Source organism: Mchenga conophoros, linkage group LG7, assembly GCF_057382185.1.
Source record: "Mchenga conophoros isolate Kocher_MC1m ecotype Shallow Benthic linkage group LG7, M_conophoros_male_GT1.1, whole genome shotgun sequence".
NCBI classification, from domain to species: Eukaryota; Metazoa; Chordata; class Actinopteri; order Cichliformes; family Cichlidae; genus Mchenga; species Mchenga conophoros.
The window spans coordinates 30,215,948-30,228,738 of NC_140532.1; the positions used below are offsets into that span (position 1 = coordinate 30,215,948).

At 39.6% G+C, this 12,791-nt stretch overlaps 1 protein-coding gene and 1 pseudogene across 1 annotated transcript; both read right to left on the bottom strand.

Moving 5' to 3' along the window:
- Nucleotides 1–3,217: 3,217 nt before the first annotated feature.
- On the bottom strand, nt 3,218–5,690 carry LOC146570387 (uncharacterized). The gene is made up of 2 exons (XM_085281174.1): nt 5,090–5,690; nt 3,218–4,443 (listed from the first exon to the last, which is right to left on the bottom strand). Exons 1-2 carry the CDS (start codon nt 5,282–5,284, stop codon nt 3,760–3,762), a joined length of 879 nt encoding a protein of 292 aa, XP_085137300.1. The 5' UTR covers nt 5,285–5,690; the 3' UTR covers nt 3,218–3,759.
- Nucleotides 5,691–5,806: 116 nt separating this feature from the next.
- Nucleotides 5,807–12,285, bottom strand: LOC146570388 (uncharacterized; annotated as a pseudogene).
- Between the last annotated feature and the right edge of the window lie 506 nt (nt 12,286–12,791).

Below are 12,791 nucleotides of genomic sequence, written 5' to 3' on the forward strand. Positions count from 1 at the left end.
GAAATAGCAATAAAAACAATAGTAGTAATAACACTAACAACAACTATTTATACAGCGTCTTTCAAGAAGAACTAAGGTTGCTTTACACACAAAGGCAGACAGGTGTGTTGAGTCATGTTTACCTTTCACATGGTCTGAAATGCTCGTGAAAATGTTTGATCACTCTTGTTCACAAATTGTTGAGTTCATAATTTGACAGACTTAAATAAATAAATAATTCACTGCTCACGTTTAGGCATCAAAGCAAACTCCTTGGTTAGGATTAGAAAAAGATGAGTTTAGGTTCAGGTGCACTGGCTGTACCTTGTTTAAGATAAGATAAGATAAGATAACCTTTATTAGTCCCACACGTGGGAAATTTGTTTTGTCACAGCAGGAAGTGGACAGTGCAAAAGTTATGACACAAAAATTAGAATACAGTAAGAATAAATACAGTACACAACTGTACAGAATAGAATAAAATAATATACTATATACAGTAGAATAAAATAGAATAAAAATATACAATAAGATAAAAATAGAATACGAATGCTATACAACTGAGTAAAAATACAACGATGCCAGAAAAGATTATTGCACTTAGTGTTATTGCACATGTGTGGATGTGTGTGTTTGTTCAGTTAAAGTCTTTGTTGTGGAGTCTGACAGCAGTGGGGAGGAAAGACCTGCGAAATCTCTCCGTCCCACACCGTGGGTGCCGCAGTCTCCCACTGAAGGAGCTGCTCAGTGCTGTCACAGTCTGCTGCATGGGGTGGGAGATGTTGTCCAACAGGGATGACAGCTTAGCCGCCGTTCTCCTGTCACTCACCACCTCCACTGGGTCCAGAGGGCATTAATGACTGAGCAGTAGTCAAACTCAAACTCTCACAGCTCATCCGGAAGAGAAATAGAAATGCAAAGGAAAAGCTAAAACACTGAAAAGATTTATTTTTTAATGAAGAACTTCGAGAAAATTCTGCACTTACTTGGACAGCAGAGCTTGTGGATTGATGGCAGAGAGTTAGTCAGGATGCTTTTGAGTGGTCTGACTTCAGGAATAAGCTGTGAGGTGAATTATTAACTTCTCCACCTTGCTTCATCAGTCACATGACCCGGTATCCCCTCTGTCAGCCTTCTGTCTGCATCGGTGTTTGTGTTCAGTTACAACAGTGATTAACTTTGATCTGATATGCTGGACTGCTGGAATCCAGTTTAAAGTTTGACCATGATTGAAATCTGTATTTCACAGTTCTTTAAACAGTGATAAAGCTGTTCATATGGTATTGGTGGGTTTCTGAGAGGTTATTAATGAGGCGCAGACACACGAGGGAGGGAAAGACTGGCTTTGATAAGCTGTCTGTGATCAGAAGTACACTTTACATTTGTATGTATGTACTGTTGAGATGAGATTGCTGAGGCGCCTCAATGCTGTGCTTTATATTTACCAAAGTGTCATATAATTACATAGTGTAGTATTGAATGGAAGCGGTCCTGATATTAAAGGGCTTAGACTACGTGTCCTTTAGTGATAGAAATGTAGGAGACTCTCGCCCACGCTTGTCTGCAGGAGTTGATAACAGGGAACCATCTGCCAGTGGAAATTTACTAGAAGGGAGTAGGGCAAGGATGCAGCCTCGCTGGAGCTGAGTGAAGATGTTTTGCAGCTAATAGACAATAACCTCTGAGTACTCCATGCAACGTGACTACTGAATGCATGTGTAACACTGTTGTTTCGACTAGAGTGGGACAGCTTGCAATAAAACTGTTAAGCGCACACCGCCTTTTCGAGATTTGCGTCAGAGTCTCATGCAGGACGCATCTCCCTTCCGGAAGTAATAAAAGTGTTTAAATGATCTACTGAGCCGTGTGTTGTCTTCCATCAGATGCCTATGAGGAATCAAAAAAACTTGGTGAGGTGTTGATATTTAACAGTACATATAGCTGCAGGATCACCTTTTTCAACTTTTGGATTTAACACTTTCCAGTCGCTGCTGCTGAGAGCTATCATGGGAACTCTCAATCATCAGTCTAGGAAACAAACTTCAGACATATTTTTATTAATCCTTTATTTATCCAGGTAAAAAAATCTCATTGAGATTAAAAATCTCATTTCCAAGAGAGACCTGGCATCATAGCAACAAAAGTCACATACCACATAGGTATATAACATTTAAAACATCAGTGACAGTTATCAGTCTGTCGGGTTAGAAATCATAAACCGCTGGGACTCCATTTCACCTGCTTTGTTGCCACTGACAGTAATAACAGGTGCACTGAAGACACATCAACCAACAAACAGGGAGAGGTTAGTATGAGATAGTACCTGCAGCCCCCAGCTCCTCCATATGTGCTGTCACTAGAAGCATCGCTGTGTCTCTCCACATGTACTGTCTGTCCTCTCTGTCCACATGTGACCCTCTAAACAATCTCAATGTTGATGAATACCTGTACCTGTAACCCCAGGCAGTATAAAAGACGGATGTAGCTACAGTGATGTCAGCCAATAGTGACGACCTGTTTTGTAGCTCCAAGCATTCGTGCAAAGAAGTGGTTCAACTCATCCGCTAGCAAAGCGTAACCATTAGCAGCTTTGAATCACATCTGTACTGCCACATTTGCCGTGTTACTGCTGTAGAAGTAGTTCCCAGTCTTCCTCTTGTAAGCAGCCGTGGTCTTCTTCATGCCTCTTTTCAGGTTATTTGATTCCGGCTGCTAATCTGAATTTTTGATGTTGTATTTTTAGGGTTAGTGCAACTTGCAAAAGTTTAAAAAAACAAACTCAGTCTCTGTCTTCTCCTTTGAACTAAACTCCTGCTTACGGCCCTTTACAAACTGCTACTGGTAAGTCATGTTGTTATACAGGCAGGCCTGATCAGCTGAACTAATGAACTAAACAAAGAGATTAAATGTATTTAATCTAAATCTCTAATCTAAATATATCACCTCAACCTTTAGCCTGTCATCTAAAAGAAAAGCAAATTTTACCACTGCCTTCATTACACTTTGGTTCCACCCAGAAGCTTTAAAAGGTGCTCAGGACAGCCTGAATACCTTGGAGAGGTGTCTTCATAAACTCTTTTCTCTCGCTATGTTTGCCTGACCTTGATGAAAACATCAAACCTGCCACAGGTCAGGGCAATGGATCATGATGGTGGAGTGTGAGTGGATTTTCTTCTTCGTTTTTCTCTCCTTTCTAACAATTCAGAGTTCAGAATGAGCAGGTGTGGAGCAGGTCAGCACTTTGGCTTTGGCCCCAAGCCTGAGCCACGGGTCCTGTGGGTTTGCTCAAAATTGAATTGAATCTTTATCTTGAACATGTTGAAAAAGTACAACAACATAGAAATAAAAAGAGAGAAACAAACAAACCGAAACAAAAGGACCACAACTACAATCCCCCCCCCAAAAAAAACAAAACAACAACAACTTTCATGTTCAAAAAGGAGCAGGAAGAAGCATAACCTTATTTAATCCCACTCCCTTTCCACTATCTAGTAATTCATAGACGACACTTTTTCGACTTTTTTATGCCCTGATCATCAGAGATATCTGATTACAAATACATTATATGTTAGATGTATTTTTCATGTATTAATCATTCAGTTATTCAAGTAGAAACAAAGTAAAACAGACGAGTAGAAATAAGCAGACAGCAGTCGACCGGATAGTGTAGCGTCGCAATGACATAATACATTATTCATAAAACTTAATTTGTTAGTTAGTGTGAACACAGTACAGGTTCAGAGGTTAGAAGCAGAGTTGATGTTACTGCTGTCTGTAAGTTCATGTGAACTCTCTCAGTTCTTTTCTCATCTTATCAAACTCAGTAACGACCCTCTGACTCTGAGCAGCTGACTGCAGGGTGGCGTTGCTTAACTTTTGATCCTCTTCAGGAGTCGCAGTCACTCTGAAGTCTTTCTGGATGAGCTTCACCACGTCATCCATAACATCCAGCAGGGTTTCAGTTACAACCAGAAGTCCTGAACTCATCGCTTTCAGGTGAGACACTCGTCTGAGGGTCCTCTGAAACTCGTCCACATCAGTCTGAGTGTCTCTGGCCTGAGCTTCAGCTGATTCCGTTTCCAGCTTTTCACATATCGTCTTTATGTCCTCCAGGTTCTCTTTCATTGGTCTGACTTTGGCCATGAATTCTTCTCCCCATGTTTTTACTTCTTTTGCTTTATCTTTGTCTGACAGAATTTTTATTACACTGGTAGAAACAACAGTGGCTGCAGCTGCAGGTGCAGTTGCAGCTGCACCTGCACTCACTCCTGTAGTGAATGGAGCTTCTAAGATCCCGCCAATAAGAAATCCAACTCCCACTTTTCTCGCGGTGTCAGTTTTACTCTGCATTTCTCTGAGTTCCTCTGCAATCTTCAGGAACTCTCTCACAATCTGTCTCATCCGTGACTCGCTGCTGTTGAACTGTTGGATGAATGAAGTTGCATGTCGGACGAAAGAAGCAACCTATGAACAGAAGAACATTTTTACAGAATAACCACCAAACTAAATAAGTGCATCTAAAAAAATCTGAGACTGGAGTAGTCCAAATTTATCCCATTTATCAAAAATGATAAATGATCACAGTTTCCGAATATATGATGTCTGGAAGCTCAACTGTCAGCCATGAGTTAGCATCCTCAGTGTTGTAACTCCACCAAGACACCATCAGAAGGTCAAGGAAAGGGTGAGAGATAATGTATGTGTGTTGCCTTCTTAACCCTCTCAAGGCAGACGTTGCCGATTTGCAACAGTTAGAAACTAACAACCAAACTAACAACCAACAACAAAGGCTCAGTATGCATTTTTGATTCCTTCTGATTCCACACATGCTCATCATTTGCTCTTACTGACTTCTTGGTAATAAATATAATTAGCATTGCAACAGTCGTCTCTCCCTTCATCACTGGCTGTGAGCTGGCTTGGGATTTTGTTGTAAACATAAAGTTAAGAGTCAAACTGCTGCTTTGTGTGATGCAGTTTTTCATTTATAATTCTAAATTTGGGACATTTTGATCCATCTTTAAATTGTTAAATCACTTCAAACTCCAACAGGGGTTATGTAGTATGGTTGTATGAATGATTGTGTGGTCGTAGGTATTGTTTTACGTACCTCTAGAAGTTGAATCTTCACCTTATTACACTCGCTGACAACAACCTGACATTGATCAGCTGACAGCAGGATAGACTGTTTTAACTCTTTGACCACTTCATGGGTTGGATGGTCTCTGATGGTTCTTCCAGTAAGTGTGACTAGTTTATCCATGACTTGTATCAGTTTTTCAAATTCAATCAATCCTTCATTCATCTCCTTCAGTTTAAACACGTAGATGTGTGATATCCAAAGGAGTAATTTCAACCCGAGCTTCAGCTGATTCTTTCTCCAGCTTTTTAAATGTACTCTTTATTTCTTCTAGGCTCTTTTTCAGTAGTTCACAATTTTCTATGAAATTTCTATCCTCTGAAATTAGTATATTTACATCTAGAGCAGCAGCTCCACCAGCAGCAGCAGCAACTAAACTTAGTCCTCGATTTGGTGGAGCTGCAAGGGCGGCTGACAGTAAGACTTTAGCTCCTATTTCTCCAGTACAAACTCCTGCTGATTTCAGACTTTCTGTATTTCTCTGCATTTCTTTTATGTCTTCAAAAATCCTCTTGGATAAAATCTCTCTGGCCTTTGTGTCTTGGCTGGAAAATTGTTTGATGATTGAATTTCCATGTTGGAGGAAAGAAGCTGCTTGTAGAATAAATGATGCTGAATACTGGAAATATGAAGCTGTGTGCTGGATAAATGAAGCTGTGTGACGGCTGTAAAAATCCTCATGTTCGGTTAGTATCTGTGGACACACAAAGAGAGACATAATTTTTACAGAGTTACCACCTGACTAAACATGTCCATCAAACATATCAGGGAATCCAAACTTTTTCAGTCACACACTGAGGTTTAAGCTAAAAGCTCAGTCATACACACTGATTACAGCTGGTGGATTTTTGAATGTTATCAAGTCTGGGAGTTTGCAGCTGACCTCCCAGACTGTCAGGGATTTCGCTTTCAGGGCCACTTACTGTTTTACTGTTTTACTCCGCTGCGAGATTACTGAGTCAGAAACACATTTGCCACAGGACTGAGCATTTTAAGATCGAAACATTTTGTCTGTGTTGTATAAAAACTGAGAAAAGAGCCACAAAATGAACACGTAAGATAGCATGGAGCACACTCAGTCTACTGTGTTTACATGAATCTGAAAACCACACCCACTCCATTTGTGGTTCACCTGTAAATAGAGATGTCAATCATTCAGATGCTGAGTTGAAACATCAACCACAGCACCCCCATGATCAGTGAGAAGGTCTGATGCAAATATCAGTCTAGCGGTTCTTTTGGCAGATATTAAAGCTAGTGCTGTGATTCTTAAAGTGTGAGCTACATGACAAAAAGTTATGTGGGAATTAATGTTTAATATCGACATAGTTTCTACAGCAGAACAAAGAAATTAATCTCAGGTATAGTAATCTGGTCATTCACTGTAGATGGACATCAAAATCAAGAGATATCTGGCAGTTACGAAAAGAAAAATAGGTGTTGCATCTGAGACAAACAAGTGCCAATAGTAAGCAAAAGAAATAAGCCAAAAAGGAAAGATGATGAATCTTATCTTTCTCTTGGTTTCATGGTGAGTGTGGTAGATGATGAGGAGAGACGCGAGTGTATCTTATGATTGAACAGTCTGCCAGCTGACAGTATGAGGCCCAACAAATTAGGAAGACACTTAGGGACATTACACCCCAGTGACATGAACAATCCACTCTATTTGGAGAGAATCTTCAGCAGGAAGATGCTTTCTAAAATCTGCATCAGTAAACAGCAAAGCACTAATGGCATCATACAAAGTCACATACGAAATTGCCCAGAGCAAGAAACCTCACAGGATAGCAGAGAAGCTCATACAGCAACTTTAGATATGGTGTCATCGATGCTCAATGAGACAAGCGCTTCAAAATTAAAGGCTCTCTCTCTGTCCAGTGACACAGTTGGAAGATGGATATGTGATGTTTTAAGTGAACAACTACGGATGCGCTGAAGGACAAAGTTTTCATCTTACAGGTGGACGAGGCTACAGACAGCAATAAAGACTGTCTTTTGATTGCTTGTGTTTGCTTTGTCATGTCAGAGGCCCTGTGTGAGGATGTGTTGCTTTGCAAGTATGTCCCAAGTACAGCAACAGCTGATGAGCTCTTTAAGCTTCTTGACTGTTATCTTACAGAACAAGTCTCACCAAATGTGCAATGGACGCACTGCTTCATACACAGAGAAGCACTCTGCAGATTAGCCCAGAATTTAGACTGACGTTGTTGCCACAGTGAATTTCAATAAACAAGGCCCCTTAAGGTGTGACTGTTCATTGCACTTGGTGAGGAGATTCAGATGTTTTGGAGGTGGAGCTTAATGATGATGAAGCTGGCCGATCTTAGCGATATATTTGGAAAGCTAAATGATTTAAATCTTCAGCTTCAAGGCAGAGACAAAAATCTTCCTCATAGCAGACAAAATCAATGCATGCACTCTAAAACTTGAGATGAACAGCAGGCAACTTGATGAAGGAAATGTTGATTCCTCTGGGTATCTAAATGTAGCCAGTGAGTTGGGAGCTTGCACACTGATCTCATTTCTTAAAGAGCACATCTTTTCCCTGACAGCATTTTTTCAGAACCTGCACCTGCTGATTTTACTTTTGCTGAAGAAAACAGTTTATTGAGATCACCTCTGACACACACTCAGGCTGAGCTTTTCAGCTCAGACACTAAGTGAATTCTGCCTTGGTGTGTAGAGGGAGCATCTACTCATAGGACAGAGAGCTGTGGGCATTCTGCTTCTATGTACAACATCCTATCTCTGTGAGATGGGATTTTCTGCTGTTGCCTCACTAAAAAACAAAATATAGACTGAGGCTGAATACTGAACATGACTTGAGAGCAGCAGTATTAAGCCTCCAACCACGTTTTGAAAAGCTGCGCCGTGAAAAACAGGCTCACTGCAGCCACCAAGAGTGAAACGTTTTAAACTCTCACTAAACAATTTTTCCATCTTTCCTCACAAGTTTCCGGATTTGCTCTTTTTTATAAGGCTGAACTTTATTGTTGCATTTCTGATAAAGGACCCCGTCTATTTAATTTGTCACTGGTTTTTAAAAAAAGAAAAGGGAAGACTGATGTAGCAGTATAGTGATGCAAACAGTTGTTTGAAATTAAAGTTTTTCTTTTATTTTTACAAGAAAAACTACTGAAGAATTCAATGTGAATGAGTTATTGAAAATATTTGTTATTAATATTTTGCTCTAGTGCAAAATGATGACAGTTTTCTAGCAGTGATGCACGCACATTATGATTATGACACATGGACTGAGGTTTCTTAATCATACTCTCATCTTCAGTTTCACATTGTGCTAGAAATGATCAGAATAAATTGTTGAAACTGAGATTTTTCAATTTTCTGTAAGCTTTGTGTTAGTTCTACCTTTTAACCTTTCTGTATTTAACACTGATAAACATATTGGTAATAGAAACATATATATTTATATGTAGCTCATAGAAACAAGATGATTTTGGTATTTACTGATGATGTTATGTCAGGACAGCTGTGGCATAAACCTTGGATGGTGGTTTAATAAATGTTTTTCAGTACTGTACAGTCAGTGCATTATAGTCTCTTTAGGTTAATTACTACAAAACTGAATTACTTGGCCTTTAAACGTGTAGATTTACTAGTTAAAATTAATTTTCTAGCTTATTTAGAAGCAGAAATATTAAGACTTTTATGGTGATCATTTTATAAAACATGTCAGCCTCATAGATGTCTGTGTAAGTGTTAATGTTGCTGTTATCATTACTTTGATATAGCACAGAATTTAATTTATGTATCTTCCACACATCTTAGATCTTTCCAGTGAGGGTGTAAGGTAGAGAGAGAAGAGATGCAAGGAAGCAGGACAAGCAACGCAGCGCTTCACCTTGTGAATTATCACAGGAAGAAAATTAAGTTTCCTTAATGAAAAGAGTCTAGAGGGGGTTTGGTCTGTGAGTTTTCTCTCTGTCAGTCATCATGTTGTCTGTGTTCACAGAATCTAGTGTTCAGTTTTACATCTTTGTCATATTTCTCTTGTTGTGTTACTTGTAGTGTGTCTTTTGTTTTCTTAAGTGTCCAACATTTTGGTCTTCCTCTTGATGGAACTCATCATTTAAAAAAATGTGAACACAAAGCTACATAGTGTTACACTGTGATTAGAGATTACTAGTGATTACTGTGTGATGGGAAACTCTGCTTTTACTTACCTCGCTGAGGTCAGTCTCCATTACAGCACACTCATCAACCAGGCTCTGAGTCTTGTTAAATGACTGGATGATACAATTTCTTAACTTTTCATCTTCTTCAGGGGTTGTATTGTTTATTAAGACCTTTTGCATGTGTTCTCTTATCCCATCTATTACCTGTTTCAATTCTCCCAAGTCATCCAAAACTCACGCACTCATTCTCTTCAGTTTAGACACTCTTCTGAGGAGCCTCTGAAGCTCCTCCATATCGGTCAAAATATTTTTAGCCTGAGCTTCAGCCGATTCCTTTTCCAACTTTTCACATGCCGTCTTTATTCCTTCCACATTCTTCTTCATTGGTTCAACAATAGCCATTAATTCTTTTCCTAATTTTTCCACTTCCTCTGCAAATCTTCTCTTTGGCTTTATTTTTGCACCAGGGGCACCAGCAGCAGGAGGAGCTCCTCTTCCAGCCACATACTTAGCGATTTTAAACATAGTACCTGTAAGAACAACAGAACCTGCCGCTAAAGGTAAAGAAATTGGTGCTGTAACCAGAGGCGGAGCCAGACATTTGAAACACCCGGGGCTTAGCCCAAAGAGTAGTATGCATGTGGGATTTTATTTTATTTTATTTTTTTTGGGGGGGGGGGGGGGGGGGGTAGAAATGACTGAAAGATTAATAGGCTCTGTTCAAAAAAGAATGACTTCATATAGGGAAAAATATATATCACATGTGCAGGACACCTTAAACTAGTTTTAACAAAGTCGGGCCTGTATCAAGACACAGGGACTAAACCCCAATTCAACCAGACCCAGAACTGATCCAGAATTAAAACAGGACTACAACAGTTCAAAATCAGGACTACTGAGGATTTAACCAAGACAGAACCAGAATCAGAACTAGATGATAGTAGCACTAAAAATCATCATATACCTGCACTACACTTATTTTTTAATTCTACCAAAGTACAATGTTTAGATTGAGAAAAGTTTATATAATTATTTAGCCTTGTTGTGCAAACAAGCCTTCATAACTTAATAAATATAGAATTTGAAAAATAACAAACCTAAAAAGAAACACTAGGTACGAGATACATGAGTACCTATGATACGGTGATACTTTTGGTAAACAACCATTTGACTAACATGTGTGTCTCACCTGCTCTTGTTCCATCTCTGTTCTGTCCTCGTTCTCCTCTCTCTCCCTCTTTGTGCTGACAATCATCAAATATACAGTTGAAACCAGATATTTACTCTTCAGATAAAAACACTTTTTTAATTGTAACATCAAATCAGACTAAATGTTTATTTTTTTTAGATAAATATAAAAACATATTTGTTAACTTTAAGAGTAAAGAGAGAAACTGTCTGTATTTCTTAATTGCAAATGGCACCAAATTGTATTCATAATTGAGCCACACTTATGGAGCTCCACAATTCTTTTCCTGGTGTTTTGGTTGACATCTCTTGATGTTCCCATGTCACAGAAACAGGCTCTGTGTTTTTCCTTATATGCATCCACAGGTGTGCCACCAGTTTACTCACATGGACTCTACTAACCTATCAGAAGCTTCTTCAGCTCAGAATGGAATCGTCTGGAGTTTCTTATTAATTAACAATAAACTTAATGTATATGTACTCCTAAATTTGATCAAAGTGATAAAAAATAAACAGCTCTGTCTCTCTTTATTCTGACATTTAACTAATTCAAAAGATATTTCAATATTTATCTAAAACAAGTTTACTCTAAATTGATGTTGTACAGTAAAAATGTTTTATGTTTTCTCCCTAAAGTGTAAATATCTGGTTACAAATGTGAATATCCTGCTGTGTCCTGAAATCCCTCTTGTTTTGCATAGAAATATACTGAACAACATACAAAGCATAATATATAAAATAACATTTACCTGAGTTTTTTCTTTGAAAGAACCCTCTAATGTCCATTCTTATATTTCAGTACATAACTGAAACCGATTTAGTCGGGGAGGGTAAGAACTGAAAATATGAAATAAACACACGTAAGCTAAGACTCTCTAAAAAAAATAGCATTTGTTCGGCTTTTCATTTCGCCATTTGTTGATTCACTTGAAGAGCAAGTAACGTAATATTGGTCAAGTGTTCAGTTTGATATCAATCTTTCATGATGCACCGTCATATTTACATTATTTGTACAGTACGAATGATTTTCTTTGGTACCTGGTCAAACTTAAGCTCTCCTTAGTATGGCTGGCTCCGTCTCTCCAACAGCGCACTCACTGCTGGCAGCAGCTGCCCCGCCCTCTCGCTCAGTCGCTTAGTGCCTGAGCTCGGATCATACCAATATCAGGGGGGATTCACGCACAGTCGTAAATTCCCACAGTGTGCACTATGTGCTTCGAATATTGTGTGTACTTTTTGTTTTATACAGTTGTCAGCCAGACATCTAACTATGAAAAATTACACTCCAAAAGACCCCGGGAGGAGGCCCCGGGGCAGACCCAGGACACGCTGGAGAGATTATATCTCTCGGCTGGCCTGGGAACGCCTTGGTATTCCCCCGGACAAGCTGGAGGAGGTGGCTGGGGAGAGGGAGGTCTGGGCCTCTTTGCTTAGGCTGCTGCCCCCGCGACCCGGCCCCGGACAAAGCGGATGAAGATGGATGGATGGATGGAAGACCCCGGGCTTCTGACAAAACAACCCGGGCTTAAGCCCAGTAAGCCACCCCCACGCTCCGCCCCTGGCTGTAACCAAAGCAGTTGCTCCTAAAACAACTCCTGTTCGTATGGCTGCAGCTCCTCTTTCTTCAGCAGTAGGTGCAGTTTTCTGTCTGCATCCTACCTGCTGCATCTTTTGTACTTCTTCAGAAATCCCCTTAAGCTTTTCTACAATCTCTCTCATCCTTGACTGACGACTGTTAAATTGTTGGAAGAATGAATCTGCATCTTTAATAAGTTTTTCCATTACTGTAGATAAGCATTGCAGGTCTGTGCCTTCTGCTGTTTCTGGAGCCAAGGCCATTTTCTGCAGTTTCCTCCAAGCTGGATGTACTGATAAGTTTTTCTCTGCCCAGTCTGGTGAACAGCTTCATGTCTGACAGGTTAACTGTGGATAAGCGTTGATGCAGGTGAGTTAAACACATTCAAGACTGGAAAAACCCAGTCAAAGAAAGTCAAGACACTTTATATTGTAAAGCAAAGACCAGTGTTGGCGTAGTTACTTGAAAAAAGTAATGTTTTATACATTACTTGTTACTTTTCATAAAAGTAATTTAGTATGTTACTTAATCACTCGCCGGCAAAAGTAATTTGTTAACCTACACAGGACATTTCTCCAGTGGACACTGGTAAAAAGTCTACAGCATTACTCTGAGAAACCCAACAAGCCAATGGGAATAGTTCAAGATGTAATGACAACATGCTATCAACATGACTCTACACTTCATCCTGCAGCATCTGGACTCCCCAGGAACCTACGCCAGGATCCTGTTTGTGGACTTCAGCTCTACCTTCAATACCATCCTTCCA

What these genes read in the sequence shown, in the direction of transcription:
- LOC146570387 (XM_085281174.1), bottom strand. Translation starts at nt 5,284, where the DNA reads ATGAATGAAGGATTGATTGAATTTGAAAAACTGATACAAGTCATGGAT. An exon ending in TGAAGATTCAACTTCTAGAG is followed by an intron (nt 4,444 to 5,089) that starts GTACGTAAAACA and finishes TTCTGTTCATAG; the next exon opens with GTTGCTTCTTTCGTCCGACA.